The sequence below is a fragment of the Aythya fuligula genome, chromosome 9, assembly GCF_009819795.1.
Source record: "Aythya fuligula isolate bAytFul2 chromosome 9, bAytFul2.pri, whole genome shotgun sequence".
Classification (NCBI taxonomy): Eukaryota; Metazoa; Chordata; class Aves; order Anseriformes; family Anatidae; genus Aythya; species Aythya fuligula.
The window spans coordinates 2355642-2378038 of record NC_045567.1 but is presented as its reverse complement, the minus strand read 5'-3'; the positions used below and the strand labels follow the sequence as shown (position 1 = coordinate 2378038).

General features: G+C 36.2%; 2 protein-coding genes across 2 annotated transcripts in view; one reads left to right on the top strand and one right to left on the bottom strand.

Moving 5' to 3' along the window:
- Positions 1-21085, bottom strand: part of ATR (ATR serine/threonine kinase) — a 40413-nt gene extending 19328 nt beyond the window's left edge. The window contains 32 exon segments of the mRNA XM_032193338.1: positions 852-972; positions 1903-2018; positions 2891-3004; positions 3211-3252; positions 3254-3294; positions 3297-3333; positions 3335-3418; positions 4056-4181; positions 5001-5094; positions 6232-6375; positions 6563-6582; positions 6584-6631; positions 6634-6695; positions 8296-8392; positions 8772-8915; positions 8917-8958; positions 9315-9511; positions 10221-10389; positions 11029-11200; positions 11522-11622; positions 11710-11772; positions 11774-11901; positions 12332-12591; positions 13218-13419; positions 13544-13693; positions 14435-14661; positions 14879-15073; positions 16124-16311; positions 17035-17924; positions 18510-18653; positions 19507-19598; positions 21013-21085. Coding sequence (XP_032049229.1) covers positions 852-972; positions 1903-2018; positions 2891-3004; positions 3211-3252; positions 3254-3294; positions 3297-3333; positions 3335-3418; positions 4056-4181; positions 5001-5094; positions 6232-6375; positions 6563-6582; positions 6584-6631; positions 6634-6695; positions 8296-8392; positions 8772-8915; positions 8917-8958; positions 9315-9511; positions 10221-10389; positions 11029-11200; positions 11522-11622; positions 11710-11772; positions 11774-11901; positions 12332-12591; positions 13218-13419; positions 13544-13693; positions 14435-14661; positions 14879-15073; positions 16124-16311; positions 17035-17924; positions 18510-18653; positions 19507-19598; positions 21013-21071 — 4569 coding nt within the window. The 5' untranslated portion in view covers positions 21072-21085.
- A 328-nt stretch (positions 21086-21413) lies between these two features.
- The window catches only part of PLS1 (plastin 1), a 40055-nt gene continuing 39071 nt past the window's right edge, over positions 21414-22397 (top strand). Inside the window, exon 1 of the mRNA XM_032193758.1 lies at positions 21414-21437. The gene's annotated coding sequence lies outside the window, so the exon portion shown is untranslated. The remainder of the gene's footprint in view (positions 21438-22397) is intronic.

Below are 22397 nucleotides of genomic sequence, written 5' to 3'. Positions count from 1 at the left end.
AATTACAAAAGTATTTGATGGAACAGAATTTAAGATACTCATCTCCTACAGAAAATTCATCAAACTTAAGCCTGCAATATGGATGCCAGATGGTAGCTTTTATTATGTGTATGAATTGCTGATACCACAAAAAGACAGGCAAACACTGCTTACACATTGCACTTCTGTTTTCCACACTACTGTGAACTTGCAGTGGCCATTAGAAAAAAAAAAAAAAAAAAAAAAAGGCTGAGAGTCTACTACTTCTTTGAGCCTCTATCCTGCACTTAAAAACATGAAAAAATTAGGAAGTTATAAAGACAATCAATTCATCTTTATCTGAAATAGAAAGAAGCCACCACACCTACTGAGCTAATGTAATCAAAGTCACTTTCTAGAGTGGTTGATTTAGAAATGAAATTTTCAGTGGGTCATTTAAACGCAGGAAAGGCAAAAGGAACGGAAAAAAGTATTTGTCTCTCTCCTTCTATGTGCTGGGATTGTGGACATATGGGGACACGAAAGAAATATTTCAGAAACTGAGAAGGTAACTTGAGGTTTTCCATAAGCATTTTAGGTAATTTACAGCAACACTTTAAGTGCTTTCAACTGTACAACAGTGTTTGGACAAAGGCAAACTTCCTAGACTTTTTGCTTTGGCACAATCTGCCAAGTCTAGCTAAGAAGAAACAATGCTGGGTAAGGGAAAGTGCACAGTTATCTTAAAGATGCAAGAAGTCTATACTATGCACTATAACAAGCCTCCAGAGAAAAAGCATATCCCCCTCATCCATCCCTTACTTTCAGAAACTGAAGTTAGGTCAAGAACCATGTTGTATATACCAACTTAAAAAGCAGACTTATTATCTTACCTTTGTTATAAGATAACCAGCCCAAGTTGCTGACCATTCTGCAAAATTGTCACCTAATTTGCTTAAGTAAATTGGCTTCTTCATCTTAGACCAATCTACAGCTTTTTGGTAACTCTTGTACCTGTAATTTCAAAGTACCCATTTAATAAAACATTTCAAATATATATATAACAATAATTAAAAACAAAACAAAACTATAGCATACAGTTAATTTTGAAGTTCCCTAGCTTGAATCTTAAGGTTTCAACTTCTGAATCTTAAAAATAAATAAATAAATAAATAAATCCAGCAGCCAATGTATTTTTCTAGGATTTCTTGAAATGAAACATGACATAGGAACAACATAACATGCTACCAGAACTTTAAAACATACTTCAAAGTGCTGTTCAAATCAGCACTACGAAATGCAGTTGGATGTTTATTTGAGTAGTATGTTTTGATGGGAAAAACCCAGAACAGACATGAAAGCCACAAAAGGCTTTCTGAGCAGGTCAAACTTATCACAGATGAGCATGACAGTCACTATTAATAAGGAAACAGAAAGGAAACTTTATTTATTTCAAATGAAAGTACATACATAATAGGAAATTTTCTTCACACTACATTTTATCATTAATTCAACAAAATTTAACAAGTTAATTTGAAACCCAATGAGATCCTCCTACTTCTATAAATGATAGCAGTAAAGGTATATTAATGGATTTGAGTACAAAGTCAGTACAAACTAGTGAGAATTTGTACAGAGAAAGGAAAAACAGAAATAAAAGCATCAGAAAGTTGTATAAGATAATGTCCTAGGGAAAACACATATATCTGGGCAATGTATGAACTAAGAATTCTGCTTGTTTGATTTACAAAAAGTTACCTATTCAAGTAAATGCTTGAATAGGGAAAGCTTCCTTGCTGTTTGTATGTACACCTTACAGTCTTCACACAAGAGTGACAACCATAATACCAAATCATGTTATTGCTAGCCTAAAGGTTAAAAAAAAAAAAAAAAAGCAAGCTTTTAAAGCTGTTATGAAAAGAAATTGAATAAATTGTCATATACCGTGTATTTAAATGAGGTTCCAAGATTTCCTGCACATGCTCAGGAAATCTCCTCCAAAGCCTGGAGCCTGGGCAGTCAGTGTTTGTCTCTCTACAGTCATAGATAGACAGTAACTCCTGAAAAGGCATGGCTTATATAAACAAGTTAGCATTGAAAATACTTCACGATCACAAGAAAATTGGTGTACACAGAGAACAAAATACAAATTACAAGTTATTTAATTCAAAAATTATAACTGCAAAAATTTCATCCAAGATCATTATCCCTGTTACTACCCATGGGCTGATTTTGACTAACTATAGATTCTCCAGATTTCCTGGCTGGTGTTTGGACCACATTATCCTACATTCTGCACGTCTGCCAATAGACAAGGACTAGAAGCTAGTCTGATTCTTTCTAGGGTAGAAGCTGATTTAATCCATGGACTACATTGGGTCATCAATTTTCTCTTAGAGCTATGAAGTCATCCTGAAGTTTTCACAAAGATACAAAACCACAAAAAAGTCAGCCTAGAAATAGAGCAAACCAGCACAGAAGACTAGAGCCTGACAATAAGGGTAGACTAGCTGCTTCTTAAAAGGGTAAGCAGAAGCCCTCTTAGGAATACTTGCTGTTTTCAATTTCTGCCTATGGAACATGCACAATTTCTACGTCAATCTCATGATTAGTCCTTGAATCACTACATATAGACTGTTAATTACTTCTGAAACATCAGATCTCTCTGATAACATGACACAGAAAGAATCTTATATTTTTATTTAAATGCTTTTATTTGGCAACTCCTCTGAATTCTAATGGACGAGTGAACAACAAGGAGTTTAAAAAAAAAAAAGTGATCCTGAATCACCTTTTACATTATAATTTAAAACTGTACAGGACGATGTTTCAAACATGTACTGCAATATGTACATTTATATTTGATAATGCTGTATTCAGTGTGATAGGAAGTAATTTGTGAAGATAAAAGAGATCTAACATTGTATCTTACCTGAATAGCATATGCTGCAGAGTCCTGAGCACGAACATTATCAGCATAAGCAAGGAATGCTCTAGTCAGTTCCATCAAATAATCCATAGGCAAAATTTGGATCCTCACACCAGCCTCAATCACAAACACAATTTTATTACAACAAAGTATAATTAATGTTCAGATGGTCACTTAGAGCCTGGCTATAAGCCAGTTAAGTGACAAAGCACGTAGAGATTTTCAGTCTAAAGCTAGACGCTTCCCTACTCCCAAGCACATAAAAAAATAAAAATCCCATAAAACGTTAATGCTAGAGAAAACACTACAGCAACACTTCTTACCACAAATGTAAAATGTTTTCCTTGAGTTTCACTTGTTGAAAAAATCCAGCCTGCCAGGATCTATGGCTCCCAGTTCACCTAACCTTCTCCACAAAGTAGTCGGGCTTGAGAATTTGCATCCTGACGAGCCGATAAGAAGTACGGTTACCAACTGAGAGATAACTGGCTCCACAGTTTCACTGTCTGTTACATACTTTATCAATTTTTCCTAGGAAGTTAAAAAAAATAATAATGAGTCTACAACCATGTTTACAATAAGTCTTCTCAATTTTTTTTTTTGTCTGTAACTCACTCTTCATACTTTATTTGCCCATGACTTTAGATTTGTCATTCAAATATTGTCATTTTGTAACTATAGCCCAATTGCACTGAATTACTTGTTATCATATGAAGGATTAAATAAGTAAGAATGAGGGATTAGTAATGCTCTTATAGCCAATATTTTATTTCATTATTAAATACCTCTCTACTAACTTCATTTTCTTTCCTTGTTGTATCAAGAATCTGTCTTTTCTATGCTTTTAAGAAAAAAAAAAAAAAAAAAAGACTGAAATGCATTTCCTAGATATAGCTTCCCTTACAGTTAAAAAAAAAAAACAAACAAAAACAAAACATATATACCAATACCCTTGGTAAATCAGCATCACATGAAGGAGGACTGGAAAGTCCTGTTACATTGAGACATTATAGAAAAGAATCCCTTCTACCAATTATATTAAGAAACATCTAGATTAACAAATGCAGGAGAACACCCATGTTCACGCAAACACCCAGTAACAGTAAGCTTGTTGGTCTGGCTGCTACTTTGATTCATTTCTAAGTGTACTCAAAGAGGTTTTTAATACCTGATTTCTATATAATGTTTCTTTCAGGCTAGTAAGTGCATGGATACGAACATCCACATTTTCATGCTGAATAGCTCTCATGGATAGCTGCAGTGTTGTCTGCAAGTCAGTGCTTTTAGAAGATTCCTGAACAGGACATAAGAAATGTAATAAATAATAATAAAAACAGGAACACAGTTAAGCAGCATCTCAAAGAACACAAGCAATAAGACATACAAACATCAATTTCTCTACATACATTCTTAACTATATCCATATACATACTTATATGTATACTACATACATACTTAACTATATCCATATCCATACACATACTGCTGTCTTCCTCTCCTTTTGTTTGCTCTCCTCAAGAAGGTGCTATATTTGTACTTTTTTTTTTTTGATCAGAAGAAAATGACTAAATCCAAAGAAAAACTCTTTGCTTCAAGCACCTCAGTATCTAAAATAATTGTAAACTTTTTTTATTAAAAAAATCTCTTATTTCCCACTAAATAATTGCTACATCCCATCTATTTTGCTTGCCTTTAGAAGGTAAGTAGAAAGGATAGACCATAAAGCACTCCTAAAAAATATGGCAAACCAGGTTAACTTGGAAGAGAATACAGATGAGGGATTCAATTAAAAGTAACTTATTCTTGAAATACATTCATTGCCATAGCTAAGAATGTTGACTTTTAACCTTATAATCTCTTTAGTCTCAAAAGATGCAAAATTAGAAATTCAGAGGTGCTAGAAAACAAGCATGTTAAACGTTATCCCATTTCACTCCTGAAGAGTGAGAACCTGTCTCAAGTATTCCTCCAATACACCAAATTCTGCTTTGTTGTGGAGGCAGATGAATACTCTTTATACTTAACAAAGCTTTTAATAAACAATTTTCGCATTCATCATGAATTAACTTGATGCATTATAAATAAATAAATAAATAAATAAATGAAGCTGTACCTTTCGATATTCCTGAAGGACTACTTGAATATCTTTCAGTTCTGGAAGGTCAGGCAGAAAATATATTTCATGTAAATAGTCTCGTACTGCATCCCTAATAGTCATAAAAATATTGCAAAGGACATTTTGAATATTAGTTGTATGAGACAGATTTTAAAAACCCATTCAGTGAAAGCACTAAAATGTAATAACAAAAGAAGAAAAATTTTTTATTTTATTTTCTAAATACATGTGTTAAACAATTTATTACTCTTTTTACTGAACTAATATAAAGGTATTTCTTCTCTATACTTTATATTACTCTCTAATAGCCTGTTCTTCCCAATGCTTTGAGAGTTGCCATTCAGTTCTAGCAGATTTGGTTCTCCTTGGTTTGGACACAGGACAAAGAGTGAAAATAACCCCTTTTGATTTGTAGCCAATTCCTTATAAGAATACACATAACCAAAAAAAGAATTCCGTCTTCCTAAAGTGAAGTAAGGTATTTCAATTTTGCTTCTATTTTAAATGGGCTTCTATGAGAGCCTTGTTATTCATAGTGTCTCCTTTTATTTTGAATACTGTTGGTATTATAGAGTGCAAGAAAGATGAAAATCCAACATAAATAACCAAAATATAAACTATTGCTGCTCCTGGAGAATACTAAGTTACAAAAGACACCTTAAAAAAAAAAAAAGTATATATATATATTTTTAAAAAGTATCTTTAAAAAAAAAAAAAGTAAGGTGACCAGTTGCAAAGAAGATGTGCTAAATTCTGTGCATTTCATAACTATAACTCTAGGTAGTGAAATCAACGATTAAAGACCTAATTTCCTCCCTACTTCCAACTCTCTGCACTTCTCTCTAGCTTAGAATAAATTTTAGCAATTACTGTTATTCCATCTGCATGGCCTGTAGAGGCAGTTTCCCATTCCAACAGAAAGAACACACAATCTGAAGCTCAATAGTGATGCAGGGGCGAAGCCCCCTAAATAAGTTGTAACTTGGCTGCATCATCATATATTTTCAATGAGGTCAACATCAGAATACATTTTCAGATGAGGATATCACTTGAGAAATTTCAAAATCTTGTTGCAATTTAAAGAAGTAAAAATTTTATAGAACAAATTAATATTTTGCATAAAACCAGTAAGTTTTCTCATCTCAGTACTGGACAATTTTCATTTAGTTTTATCTCCATTTCTATTACAGGATTTAATCCATGTAAGTGAAAATATTTTGTACAGTACCTGTTCTCAACTATGAGAAAGTAAAATACTGCTGTTGTTTCCTTTGGCTGGATATGTATAAGGGGCAGCAATGCTACTATCACATGACTAAGCAGGGAGCCAAGGTATGAATGATCCAGACTTCGAACAAAACAATCCCAGGCTCTGAATAAGAAAATACATGAAAACAATAGTAATCAATGATTCTTCTCTGTATAAAGGCATTTATCTGAATCACGAGAAGCATTCTAATTATATGAGTTCTTTGGTTTAGAGTATTATCCAGAACAAAACAACATATTCAAGGACAAAAATGGCAGGTTTGTCACTTTTGGGCACATTATCAGTTCACCTGCAACACAGTTCTGGAAAAATCATCCTTGTATCTTAGAGCTGTTCTCAGTGTAGTCATCATCTTCACTCCTTACTGAACCTGATGTGTTTGGGACCCATAAGCTTCATTAAAGACATGAGACTGTTCAAGGGCCTATATATAAAAAACACAACCAAAAAAGTCATATTGATATATTAGATTTTCAGTGAAATATATACAAGCCACTTCTTTGAACACAACCAGGCTACCCTGGCTGAAAAAATCATATACCATATAAGCCATATGAGGTAATAAAGTTGTACCTTCTGTTTATCTTCCCCCCTCCCCCTCAAAAAAAATATATATTTGTTTAACATTCTCCAGTGAAAACAAACCTAGTTTGATATTTCAATAAGAGGTTTGTGGATTTGAGGAAAAGAGAAGAGGATCTGGAATGACTAGATTGTAATAAGAAAAAGTAGTTGTTTAGGCTGTTGACGGATTGACAAGGGAAGAACTGTAGACACCAAAGGAGTTTATGGTTACAGAAGTCAGTTGTATGATGATTGACTATTTCCAAAACTGTAGAAGCTGGTAAGTACACATTGAGAAAATACAGAGAAAACAAACTTGCATTTGAAAACAGTGACAGAATCGACATAGATCTTACAGCAGAAGTGACAGTAAGTTTAAAGGAGCAGTTAACAGCTCAGCTGTCAATGGGACTGATGAAAGACAGGAGAGAAATACTAAGATGCAGAAAAAGTAGGAGGTATTTCAGTCATGGCCACATTGTACCTGACAAGGTAGCAGAATGTCCAGCATATCAGTAACCTACCAAGAAACCCCAGCTTGAGGAAAGGTAAGGGAAGGGGAAACTCACACACACAAACAAGACAGAATAGAAGTAATGGCAGGTATATCAGAAGAAATGCTATGTAAATGAAAGTAAGTTCAGGAAACATCAAGACCCTGGGCTATGAAAATGATGTCATCTCAACATGAATACCTCAGAAGCAAAAAAGCTAGAAAAGAGAATACCAGCAGAGAAAACACAGTCTACAGATAAACATATAGGTTTATATATGGTCTCGGACTGGAAAAATTCCATTTAGAAATTGTGCCACCTCTGTGAAGTGGCCGTAAGATCTACCTTGCAGTTAGAAGCTTGCTGCCTCAGCACAGCAGAACTTTCAGATTTTGTCTGTGTCAAGGTGTGAGCACTAATTTCACTAAGCCTCTGTACATAAAACTCAAAGGAGCTGTTCTGGTGAGAAACAAAACCAATAAAGCCCAGTTCCCTTGGATGTGCATCTTATTTTCTTTCAGCTGTTTGTAGCAGTAGTTTCAGCTTTGCCCTCTAATGCCCCTTAAAACCTTTTTCCCCTGCAATAACTAGTTTCCTCCCGTATTCCCTCACCCTCCACTTTGTTTCTTTCATGCACGTAAAACATATACTCAGATTCCCCCTCGATAATCACCGTCAAGTGGACATGTGACACATACCACATGACTGAATTATGTACATTAAATGACCAGTAAAAAAAACAAAAAAAAAACAAACAAAACAAAAAACCCACATACTTATGAGCTTACACATGTCCTACCTACAGTGAGATCACCAGTTTGCAAGAATCATGTGTCAACTAAGTATCTTTGAGACCTCAACAACAATTGTACAATCACATAAGCAAGTCTGGAGCATTCAAATAGTACTTAAAAATAGTCCTTGTTTATCTTTGTTTTTAATATTCACAGTTGAGTTTACGCACCCATTTTTTTATCCTCAATGCCAACACTGGAACTTAATAACTGCATGTTAAAAAAAAGCCAAGATACCAAGGCAACTTAGGGCTGCAGATAATCAGCCTGTGGAGAAAAAAGGAAAAAAGTCATCTTACTATTAATACATTGCTAAACTTAAGTAATGAAATAGCAAATACTAAATGGCAATTCTAACAGAAAAAAATTGGAAGAATCCCAAACACATACACTGCTCCATAAGTAATATCAGTGTTCGTGAAAGAATGTCCCTATTAGGCTGTATTGTTTTTAGTTTTATTAATGCACATTTGGAATGTATCTATTTATTACAAGAACACTTGATATAAAACAACAGTCTTTCCTCCACTTTTATTTCAGATAGGATTTATAAGTGATATTCAAAATATGTCAAATTGTCCTCATTCTCTGACTGGAGATTAAAAATATATTAAAAATATTGAACATGAAAATTTGATCTCCTTACCATTTGTTCAGGTGATGTTATTTCTCTAGGTCCCTGATAGGGATCATCATGAGATGCAAATGAAGCCAATATTGACAAACCGTTGAAGACTTGTTGATAGTGCTCTCCTATACGAAGCAGTAATTCATTATGCAGTCCCTGGTAAGTCCTGTCTCAGCAAGCTGCCCAGCTCAATCTCAGTTTCATTCTGTAATCAATCAGAAACCAAGTATTACTTTCTTTTGCAATGAAACTCACACACTGAAAGATAGGAAGCATCAGACTTTAGGTTGATTTACCATAGGAATGAAAGACAAAGTTCCCACTCAATATCAAGATAAAACCAAGTCATTGGAGTTCAAGTTCACAAAATACCTCACAACATCTACTCAGAGCAATGAAACAGATTATAAACAACAACAACAGAACTTCTACATATGCATTTTCCCCAGCTATGCTTTGGCAATACCTTTATTTAAATAAAGCAGAAAGAAGAAAGCTCACTATTCCTCCACTGTTTGCTCTCAATCTGCATGCATAATAGTGCCACCAATGCCCATTTACCTTGAGGTAATGAAGTGCCCGCTCAAGTTCATCCTTGGAACAGGAACAGACCAAATGAGAGAAGATGTATTTGAAGTTGTTGATTAAAATCTCTCTTCGGTTTACATTCAGCTGTTTTGCTATTGTTCGAATAAGAGTGGAGGCTGCAGGACTGGCCTGGCTGCAAGATCAGGAAGCAAACCTCTGAAGGGTGTCCGCTGGTAAATTAAGAACAATGCTTAATGGGCAAAACAACAACAACAACAACATAAACCACCATACAAAAAAAAATAGTGAAAAATCCCCTCCAAAACCACCAAATCTAGGGATTGGTCAACATATATCTATGGTCATACCTACAAGCATAGATAATGAATACAGAACTTTAATGCAGTGGGGAAACATTTAGTCAAAAAAGTAGTTAAAATAATGCTTTGAGGAACTGCTTCATCTAACCATTACTGAAATATTCAAACAAAAAGTGGCAAGCCTATGAAGCTTAATCAGCTTCATAGATGTTGTACTCGTATTTTGCTTGTCAGTAGATGGGAAATTTACCCACTGTTATCTAATCAGATCGAGTTATATACCCACAGAACAACGGCTTTCTTCAACTGTAACACTGAAGCAGACACCAGGCAAAACCATGCCTTACAAACAATTCACTAAGTCATTAATGTAATTATACTCAATAAATACTCTACATGATGGATTGCTCATTATCTATCATATTCAAATTGGCACTGAAGCCATCACTGTAGGTCCTCGATAAAACTGTTCTTCTGTAATTATTACAAACATAACAAACAGCAACTAGAGAAAAAAATTAAGATCTGTGACTTTCACAAAAAAGTAATGGACTAAAATAGAAATCCGTGAGTACACACACACAGACAAAACATGCATTCAAAGGGACTAATGACTTACCGAGAGAAAAGCGGTTTAGATCTGGAAAGTCAAATACACTGGCAATCTCAGATAACATGTCCAGAGCCATTTCTCTGTGGTGAGCAGCTTCTTGTTGCTGTAGCTCGTTACCCTGGCGTGGCACACTCAATACTGCCATCTGGCTGGAGTGCAGGGATTCCACAAGAAACTAAACATGAAGAAATAGCTACTTAATGTTACTCTCCCCTTTTTTTGCTCCCTAAGCAAAAAAGTTGCACTCTCTCTATGCACCTGCTTTTCTTTTCCCTTTATTGCACACAGATTCAGTATTATTACTTTGTGACAGAACTAAATTAATAATTGCATTTAATTTTGCAGTCTTGGGCTGGGATACTGCACATAATTCAAAAAGAACACTCAAAACTAGAAAAGTCTGATTTTAATAATCATATTTTAACCAGAACTTCTGACTTTAGGTAATGGGTAAAATGTATTAAGAAATCAACCGTGGTACTATTATGTCTGTAACAAAGGCTGACTTCAATTCCAATTTTATACCCTAGCCCCCTGTGTCAATGGTACCATAGTAATGCAAGAAGATACAGGGCATCCAGGGAATAAAACAGAAAAGCAATACTGCTGAGGGGAGAAGACCATGACAAAGTCAAATATTTCCTATTCCTTCCTGAACGTGTTTTTGCATTTTTTTTTTTTTTTAAATTTCTTTCCTATCCTTTGAGACTTCACCTTGAAAAGTAGAAAATTTTTACCTTTAATATCATTTTCAAAATACATTAATAGAACCTAAGTATATGCCTTTGTATGTTATCAACTCTTTTCTTTTTACCTGACAGATAGGTTTCTTGTACTGACTGAAAAAAGCTTGCAGTTTTATGGACTTAGCTGCTGCCAGGGATCGAATTTCTGTGTATGCTGCTCCAGCCACAGAAGCTGACTTGGACAACAAACAGTGCAACAAATGCAAGAGGGCAAATGGTACCAGATCTCCTTTAGATGCCCTTGAAAAGCGAGTAGAAAAAAAATAAAGTAGAAAGAAAATTAACCATTGCACTAATAAAATTACTTAACATACAATTATCACAATGCAAAACAACTCATCATTGTATATAAATAGCTTATCTGTACTTGCAACAATAGGACAGGAAAAAAAAGGGGCATATTCCATATGAATCAAGAGATTAATACAGCTACAAAGGACTCTGGATGAAGCCTGAGCTTCAAATAAGTACATTTAAAGTTACATTTACACTTGAACAAAAACTTATTGTGCATTGCAAACTGACAGTACATTGCAATTTTCAAGATATTATCAAAAATACCTTCCAATATCTCCTGTTGTGAGAATCAAGGTATCTTTAAGCTCATTATTTCTTGATATTTTGGCATTTGTATAGGCTTCTTTCATTCTTGAAACAAAGAGCTAGATCACATGAAAACAAAAGAATCATTTTGAAGGGTCTGACATCAGTAAAAGAAAAGCCAACAAAACATATAAGTATGAATTCACCTCTTTTATGAATCCCTCTTCAGAGTCTAAGGATTCTAATATGTTCTTTATACAGTCGCTGAAAAGCCACTCGTACATCTTTGTCTGGATCTTCCATTAGATTTAATAAAGACCCAATGAGAATTTTCACACTTGACTCATCACTGTTAAAATCCAGATGTTTGCAAAGGTGAGGTATATTTTCTATAAATGCTGAGCAATGGATGGGGTTGGAGGAGGAAGGAAAAGATACTTTTAATTATTATTATTATTTTTTTAAATCTATTGAAGAAAATAAAGTGTTACAATTCAGACATAAAGCACATAATATTTACTCTCTTGAGAAATGAGTAAAAAACCAGAAGAGCTATTTCAAATCTAGATTTGAAAGTACTTTTACCAAGTACTACATTCCCTAGACATAGCCACAATTCCTAGGACATAGCCACAAAATTAAGCACGGTAATTTAAAAAGAATGTCACAACAATATCTAACATTAGCTTTGGTATCAACTGAAATACCAAATTTCAAGCACTGTCTTAGCTACAAAAAAATAATAATAGAAAAAAAAGAACGGAAAAAGGTACAGAAAGAGTGGAACATAACTTTGTACAGAAGCGCAGTAAAAATAAATTCACATACCTAGTTTTACTGAACTGGATACTTTGTTCTCAAGAAGAGTAAGAAATGGCTTGAAAACACAGGCTTGCACAGAATGAGTTTTGTCATGAGCAGAAGTCACAGTAAGGTTGCTACATAAGATACCATAAGTAACGTTCCTAATATTAGAGTCTGCTGAAGGAGGTTGTACACTGAATGTACCAGAAAGACAGCAAGATAATTTTCCAACTATAGCAGCACAAGCCACCTTGACTAGCTCAGACTCATCTTTGATTTGATTTCTGAAATAGAAACAAAAATGAAAACATTTTAATAGATCGCTTATCTAGAAATTTACTTCCTACATTGTCTAAATTCTTTAACTATACTGGATGTATTATTTGGACAATTTAAGGATCTGCTTCACTAGATTATTTTTTTACTTTTCAAATAATTTCCAACTTTTCTTAAATGGTTGAAGTTGCACTGGGCATAGTGAGTCTGGTATGTTCCAGAGAAAGTGAAGACGACAGACAATAGAACAGAGAAGAGCAAGAAGTATATACAAAAGGAAGAGAAACTATAAAGATTTTAAAAGACATATGGACAAATATTTTAGTGACAAAGACACCCCCCTTACCTCTCCTTAGTTTAAAATTATTGTTTAGAAATGGGGTCCTACACTAGCAAAGTAATTTGTATACAGACACAGTAAGTGAATTCTAGTCTACATTCATTTACACACATTCTGTTGATATATTTTATACTTTCTAAAATCAAAGCCTAGTAAATTCTGGATGAAATAGAAATAAAAATAAAAAACCTGGATGAAATAGAAATTAAAATAAAAAACAAATATTTGTTTCAGTGCTTATAATATAGTTCTAACATGTGTGGTTTCTTCTTGCAAGAGAAGATGCATTAATACATACAAAGAGCTTTGGGAATCACAGTGCAGGAGTTCATGCCTCGAGGATGAAGCAGAAGAGAGAATCCTTTAACACAAGTAGCCCGAATTACTTCATGAGGACTTTGTAGTGCCCAATGATAAATGGATTTTCTCCAATCCAAACATATGTTTTTTGGGAAGAGAGACAGGAGGAACACACAGTATGACTGAGTTTGGGGTGCTAAAGAGAAAAATAAAGCAGGTAATTACTTGACTTAAAATTTGAATATTGTTATTAATCATAAAGGGACAAGAAAAATAATTTCCTGAGAGATAATAGGTTTTATACACTTCAATATACTTACAGAAACTCTGTGCAGTTTTCTGACTCAAAGCTAGAGGATCAATCCCAAAAGCAGATGTTTTAAAAGAATCGTCAGGATGGCTGCAAATCCAGGGCAAAGAAAGCATTCCACATAGATTGTCAAGAATCTGATCACTCAGTGGAATTTTTACTAGAAAAAAAAATCCAACACATGACACGTTTTTATGTAAGCTCTGTATAGATGCACGTTATGTTAATTTAGTACAGATTTTTTTTTCAATCAAGAAATAATGGTATCATTACGGGTTGATACCCTACATTTTATACATAGAATATAATACAGTCTTACATGAAAATAATCTAAACGTTTCATCAAGTGGCAGCAGGTAATGTGTGAGCGGAATGAATACAACTCTGCCATCTCTGGATTTGTATGAAAACTCAGGTGGATTTTGGGATGGCTACTAAGCTGAACTCACAAAACAACATTATTCTTAGAAGACTCTGTCCCCCATATTACTAGCTGCTTTAAAAAATAACCAAACCAACCAACCCACCCACACAGGTTCTTTGTAGTTTAGATACACTTCCAGCATGCCAAGTTCTGATGAAAATGGTTAGAAGCTATGAAGTCTTTAAGTGAAACAGAGGTAGTAATAGAGGTAGTAATGCATGCTGTCTCTGTGCATTTTAAGAAGGAAACTAGTTGAAAATTCATTTCAAAGACTTGTAAATCACATTCAAAAGGAATAAAAAGAAAGCTCCCTAAATAGAGAAAAATTGTTTTTTTATTATTATTATTTAATTTAACCATTTTTGTACAGAGTTCTAACACAAGATGTGTAATTTCAGTACAACAAACCAATTTAGTCAGATGTGTTCTTAGTTTACAAAACCAACAAAAAACATACGATTTTAAATGATTTCTCACCTTGTGCATACAGCAAAGCATCAAAGATTTTCACTATTCTGTCAACCACTTGTTCTAGGTTAATAATTTGCGTAGCAGCCTCTAACAGGCTCCTACAGACTTTCACTACTCTTGTGATAAAATCAGAGGAAATCCATATGAACTGTATATTCACCAGAGAATCTGAGGAGCTTGGAGTATTCTTGCATGTGTCAGTGTTACACGGATGAGTTACTTTATGATCTATACTGTTAAAAATAGAAATCATACGATCAATGTAACAGACTATAAACATTTACTACTGTAATGCTTTTAAGCAAAGGTGACATATAATTGTACCTCTTCAAAATATGCAGGACTTATCTGATACTTGTCCTGAGACATGGGGCAAGTATTAAACTAATCCACACAGATCATAACAGTTACAATAAACTATTGGTCTCATTTTCACCTTGGTACCTTTACCTGGTAGAATCTGTTGGGGGAGAACAGTGAACTATGCACAAAGCAGCTAGTCGGAGAATTACAGTAATTCCTTCTACAATCTGAAGGATATCCGCTGTCACAATTTCTTTCTCGAGGATAAGTATTAAGGATGCAGCTTTCTTTGTGATGGCATTCCATAGTGTGCTCTTCAAGTTCATGTTTACTGGGTTAAGTCTGTAATTTGACCATATTATTTTCAAACATATGGGTGTGTTTCAGTGGTTCCCACCTGCCCACACCACCACCAGAAGAGAGAAAACATAACAGCAAAAATAGATCTAATCCATGTTAGATACAGGACTGGAGGATTAAGAAAATAACAAATGAAACTTTAGCTTATATGAGCATTTTTGGAGAACAAGATATTAATTCTAAACTCAAACATGAGGCAAATCAGACTTATCTGAAAAGCTATAAAGGTATTAGTTTACCATCCTTAGAATGTTATGACAACCAGGGTGTTTCCTGATGTTATATAAAAAGGCAAATGTCACTCCCAACTATAGCCCTGCCAGCCTAACTTCAGTCCCTGGGAAATTCTTCCCTAAATCCATTTCTAACCACATAAGGGAGAAGACGGCAAGAGACAGCAAGCAGCTTTGTAGAAACTGACATAGTGGACCAGTGGGAAGCTGAATAGGAGAGACCACTGTGTCCTTGTTGCCAAGATGGTCAACTGCATATTGGGCTGTGTTATCAAGAGCAAAGGCCAATCCCCACATCTGGAGTACAGACAGCATGCTGGAGCCAGTTTTGAGTGCCCAAATACAAGAAAGAGATCAATATGCTGAAACAAGTGCAAGATAATCAGAGAGCTAAAGCAAAACACAAGAGGCCAATGTAACTGGGTTTGGCCACCCCTGGATAACCTGATTTAACTTGACTTGTTTTGAGCAAGTCCAGGTCAACTATGCTATGTACTCAGCTATGTACAAGATTCTACCACTCTTTGTATATTCTCTCAGCATTTCTGTTTTTAATGTGTAGAAATTAAAATAATTCACATTAAACACAATAAAATAAAAATGCAGTCTCTTTAACTGAAGTTTAACTTAAAAGTCATCTGTAGATTCAGATCTTTCAAAAGATCATTGAGACCTTTTCCAAACATCTTCCAATGTGACTATTACAAAAAAACTGCCTCAAAACAAACAAACAAAAAAAGCATTTCTTATTATTCTCTAGTTAAATTAGTATTAAGTGGTTACTGAGTAAGTGTCATACATTACTGGTGTAGGTGATTTCTTTGGACGCTGTGTAGATAGGCTTAGCCGTTGTCTTTTCTCCGGAACTTCATCACTGCTGCTGCTCCACCCATCAGTATCAGAAGTATCCAGCTGATTCTGATGAAGTTCCTGCAATATTTCTTCTGTCCGTGTTTTTAATGCTGCATAAAGTGGACTAACCAGATACTGAAATGTACAAACAAGAGAAGTACCATGATTTGTGTTATGCCTTACTTCCCAAAGACATGATATTATTATTTCTGACATCAAACACAAAATTTTGAGACGTTATGGTAACATCAAAGTCTTAAAAACCTTTCTGTACAAGAACCTTAATTACACAATGAATGAAGTTCCCACCAGAGACAATGCAGCTCGTTCAGCTGTTTCCCAGCTCTTGCCATAGTACCTGGCTACTGAAGCCATCAAAATAGACATGAGTTTAAAAAACAACAGATACAATATACATGTAGGTGCATGGGTTAAGACAGAACACCCAGCACACCCACATCTCATTATTTTAAATTAAACCTTTCTGTCTCCCTGTCTCTAAAAAGTATGACAACGCATAGAATTAGAAAGGAAAAGCAGCTCATATGATGAAGGGAAATTACTTGTTAAGCTACCCTTGTTTAACCCTATTCTGTGCCTTAGCCCCATTGTATAATACAGTTGTAAATAGATACTTGTGCCTGCATAGCCTCTCACTAGCTTAATATATTTCAAAAAGATAGGGTTCAGCTATGTTAAAGAATTCTAACCTATAAAAATACATGAAACAGCTGAGTAACAAGGAGGAATACCAATCAAATTATCCAACTACAACAATATTTCTTGGATTTTCTTCTTTGCACAGATAAGGTTATGTACATTATCTATTAACACGAACAGTTTCTAAAATCAACCTACCTCTTGTTCTTCCTGAGTTCCAAGCACATTCACAAAAATACTGCAGATGGTATTGATATGGGCTTTTCGCACTTGTAAGGCAGATTCATAGCCAGGTGGAACAAACTCCAAAAAATATTGCAGTATATGGCAAAAAGCAGCTTTCAGCTTTTCAGAATGAAGACACCTAAATACATCTCCTTCAAACAATGCACAAAGCTTCTCTAGTAGCAAGTTCAAGTAGACAGGTTCAATATTTTTGTAAGAATCTGCTTCAAAAGGTAATAGTGTCCTCACCAACAGTAAGAGCGGTTCTTCAAAAAGTTCTGATTCTTCAATATCCATTTCAGGTGCTGATTGTAGAATTCCAAAAAAGACTGTGAAGAAAACACTGGCCAGCTGTTCTGGAGGTCCTCCCAAATGGATTAATTTTATTAAAAACTTCACTGACAAAGCTTTAACTTTTGGACTACCATACTCCAACAGGGAGCAACCTATCCCCCAGAGAATAGTATCTTGTCTTACAAAAAAAACATCTGCAACAATATGCGTCAGGATAGACAATAAGATAACTTCCAAACAGTCTACATTAGGCATACCCATCAGCTCTAATGGTGCCGATTTTAAATATCCCACACTGTCACTTATATTGCTTGAAAATCTCTTCACAGTCACCGGCCATATCAGCACATCTCCCCAGAGATGCTTTCGTACATCTCTTTCATGCAGGAAGATTAAATCTTGGAAAAGCTGTAGCAAGTCTTTTGTCAGTATTTCAAAGATGGAGCAACCCCTCATTTTAAACAGAAAAAGTAAGGAGCAAATGACATCACAGATGTTTTTGTGCAATGTGTTGCAGTTTGGAGTTGCAGCAATTCGAAGAAGCCTCGTTATGATCCAGTTACTAAATTCTAGGACAATGAAAAGAAACAGCACTCAGAAAACTATTAAGACAAAAAACAATGCCTCCTACTAAAAAGCACATCCTTGAGAGCAAATTATTCATCGGAAAAAAAAAAAAAAAAAAAAAAAAAAGAGAGAATAAAAGAATAAAAAATTTCATTGAGAAAAACATGTAAGCTTCGTAAACAGAAAGCTTTCTCAGGGACATTTCATCAGGAGATCTTATTGAAAACCAGGAAGGGATTGTGGGCAGGAAGAGAAGACTGATTTTAGAATGGGTAGTTCCAGACATTTTTTTCCACCTCAAAAAACCCCTCAGGCAATAACTATTTGTATAGGATATCTTACCAACGTTAGCTGGGCGGTATCACAATTACTAAGCAAAAGTACTGAATAAGGTCAAGCTCAGTTCTCATAAATTACCATTATGACATATGCAAATCAATTCACTTAATAAAAGTCTATCATAAGATTCATAGGTAATGGCAAACTTACCAATTTTTCTTTTCCCTATTTTCTTTTGTATGAATACATCAGCAGAAAATTTAAATCCTGTAAATACCAAAACTGAATACAAACACTTTCAAACTCACCAATGGAACTGCATTCAGTTTCCTCCTGATTTCCACCCACATTTACAAACATAAGGGGGGAAGATTTCATGATATGTTGAATAAAATCTAGCAACATCACAGAACTTGGCTGTGAATCTGATTTCTTAATGAGTTCCAATGCAACTTTAAAAAAAAAAAAAAAAAAGAAAAAAAAAAATCTGAATTAGCATTGCAATAAACCAATTTCACGAATTTTGTTCACATCTAAAACAGGAGATGAAGAAATTTATTATATAAAATATTATGATACTGTATCAAAGCTGTATAGTTATCAATCTGAAATGTACCATATTAGTCCATGAAAAACATTTTGTGGTTATTGTAAACCCTGTACATGACACCAAACTGTATGAAGTAAAATATAAATTGCTCATAATAAGTATTATTCATTAAAACTACTTCCATTCATTTAGTTAGTACTACATCCAGCTCTTTGATTAGTGCAAAATAGCAAATAGTTAACAGTTTAATTTGTAATAATGTTTTCCTAGATTTATGATCTCTGTAGAAAAAAATGCCGATGATTATTCTAAAGCTGCAAAAATCAAAGTTTTTAAGTTTCAACTTCAGCTTACAGAATCAAGTTTAACAAAATATTAGAGATATCTAGTGCTGCTATACAGCTCCCTTTAAGCAAGTATCTGAATCACATCACATTTATCCAAATTCCCCAAGGTTACTTAGAGAGCACAAGAAGGAAACTATCCCAGATTTAGACAGCAGTTAACCAGAAAAGTTACATGATAAAGATAAAATACAATACTTATATATTTAAAAACAATACTTAAGAACAGGCTGTCTTTTTTTGGGTGGGGCAATTATACATTTGTCTGAAGTCACTTTGTATCTCAAAAGCAAATACTTCAACTACTAACATTTGTTGAAGTGAGATGTAACTTGGAGAGAAGGGAGATTCCTTAAACTGTAAACCACGTTTAAAATTTATCAATTTGAAAGATAGGGATGTAATACTTACCCACATCTACATCTGTAAGAATTCTGTCAATGAACTGGCAGAGTATTTGTCTTGGTTTCTGAACAACTGTATTGTATTCTTCTGGACTAGCACTAAAATTAAAAGTACATTATGTTATCAATTTTAAAACATTAAATAATACGGAGTTAAACACAGAAACAGGTAATTTTCTCTTTCAGATGTCTTCAAAAATAAATGCAGATGGTTTTCTTGATTTAGCAACCAGCATATTACATGTCCTTCTCTCCCCTTATTTTTCATACACACAAAGTTGTATGAAATGCTGAAAATTATTTAATTTTATTATGCGACTACATTTGATATACATTAAACACACTTCTGACCTATTATACCCACCACCACAAAGCAAAACAGTTTTTTTTTTCCTGCCCCAAAAGGTTTCAGGCAGAAAAATAAAATTGAGTACCCTTTTCACTTTGGAAATTAACAAAATTATTCAGCTTATTAGCTACCAGTATGCAGGGTAAGAGGTATCAACAGCAACTGCTGAGGTGATTACCATGTCAGGTACTTTTTTAAGGTCAAATTTTCAATATCCAACTGTAGCTCTTTGTGAACTAGTTGACTACCACAGAATAAGCTGCGGTCTTTATGCTGCCATTAGAATTCTAGAGACAAATACTTCTCTTTCTCTGTATGCGTGGAGCATATACGTGCCCCAGTCATGAAATGCTCCTATACGGGTTTAATCTTTGTCCCAGCGCAGCTTCTTTCAACAGAGCTGGAGAGCAGCAGGTCTTGATCAGTCAGAACATGTGTAGCAAATGACCCTATGGTAATTCACACTGAAGTCTCAGAGGTAAGTAGGTTCATTTCACATCACACAATGAAGATTACGGCAAAGGCAGGAACATGCCACACACACTGTGGATGGCTTCAGCAGAGGCCATATGGGATGGATTCCTAGCATGCTTGTGATAAACTCAGGTGTCTGTCTAGCTCTAAGCTATCTATCTTCCTTACAAGCTGAGCAAAAGTGATGCAAAGTGTTATTTTGTATGTGCTCTACCTACCCAGCACAAGAGATGGGCTTTTTATGACATTACCTCAAGGAGCAAGGAACCCAAGCTCCAAGCTTTCAGCGCTGCCACAAGCTTCTCTCCCTCCCCTCCAGTTTGGCCACCTGCAGAATGCTACTAGTACTGCTCCTGGGATTATGAGGCCTTTTAAGTGGCAAAATTGAAGGGAATGAAAGAAATTCAAGGACCACAAAAAAAAAAAAATTAAATAAAAGGAGGTAGAATCGAGGCAGCAGCAAGCTGCTTTCTTTCGGGCAGCAGCAGACGACACTTAGACAACACACGCTTCTGACTAAGCGCAGTTCGCATCCATCCCGAGCGAGGCACAGGACAGAAAGTAAACCCGGTGCGGGATGTACCACACGGGGCAGCGGCGGGGGCGAGAGGCCAGGCCGGGCCGGGCCGGGCCCCGCGCCCCATTCCCCAGGGCCCCAGTCGGGCAGGGGCCGGGTCCCCCGCGGCCTACCTGCCGAGCTCCCGCAGCGCGGGGATCATGGAGGCCATCTCCAGGCCCTGCTCCGCCATGCCTCCCGCTTCCACCCAAACCGCCTCCGCCGCCAGCCGGCCGCTCGCCCGCGCCCCCCGGCGGCGCTCCGCCTTCAGCCGCTTCGCGCCGGGCCGCGAGGGCGCCGCCACAGCCGCTCCCCGCCCCCTGAGGCCCAGCCCGGCCCCGCCACACGCGGCCCCGCTCCCCTCAGGCGCCCTCGCTGCCGGGCGAGGCGTGAGGCGGGACGCGGTGGTCCCGCCCCTACTCCCTTCACGCCCTGCCATTGGCCGCGGGAGCTGCCCGTCCGCTCTCCCCGCCCTCCTGATTGGCCCCGCCTCGCCCGCCGGCAGCAGGTGGCGCGTGCCCCGCGGGGCGCGGCGGCAGAGCGGGCGGCGGCGGCTCAGGTAGGGAGCGGGGGAGCCCCTGCGGCTGCGGGGGGTGCTGCTGGCCGGCTCCTTGAACAGGCGGCTGGTCGCGTCCTGATAAACGCACTGATTAATTAAAAATAATAAGCTGCGTTGGTTTTTTAGGGGTTGCTGGCATAGGAAGGGGCTGGGGGGCTTCAAGAAGCTATAAGACGTAACTGGGTTTTATCTTTGTTGTTTTTTTATAAATATTGTAGCGTTTTCTGCTACCTGACTTCATAAAATATTTACCTTTTAATAGTAATAATTACCTTTTAAGAGTAATTTCTAGAGAGAAAGCAAAATCCATACAGCTTTCCGTGCTTTAAGTAATGCTTTGATGCTCTAGGAAGACCAGGTCCGTCTGGGTTTTATTTTAAACAGAGAATTTTCTGTGTGATTCAGATCAAGAAAAACTTCTTAAGACAACTTTAAAACAGCGTTCTGAATGCAAACGTCCAAGCATGGGACAGGCTTGGAAGAAAGCCTTCTTGGCTAAGAAAGGTGTGACTTGCACTGCTTGCTAATTTGATGAGTTAAAATCCCAGAGACATAATCCTTGGTAAATTTAGGAGAGATGGCGGGGCACCTGCTGGGACGGTAGAGGAGTCTGAACAGGATGTATTATTCTTCAGCTTTCCATCTGAAGAAATAGGATTAAGTTATTGTATTATACGATGTTATTTCTTCATTTACACTGCATAAGTGGGATTTGCTCAGTGCTGAATTGGAAAAAAACAAAAGTACTTTTGCATGTAAGTCTCCTAAGTCACCAGTGAGATGCTATTAATATAGGTATTGTAGGCATGATGTCAGTTGTCGTAGGCAGAATGCTATAGAATTTCGAAGTGCAGTTCCTTCGAGTGTTTAACAAACTACAAATTCAGGCTTTTTTTTTTTTTTTTTTTTTTTTCCCACCCAGCTGTAATAACTACTCATAGCACTTCCCTAAAGGGAAAT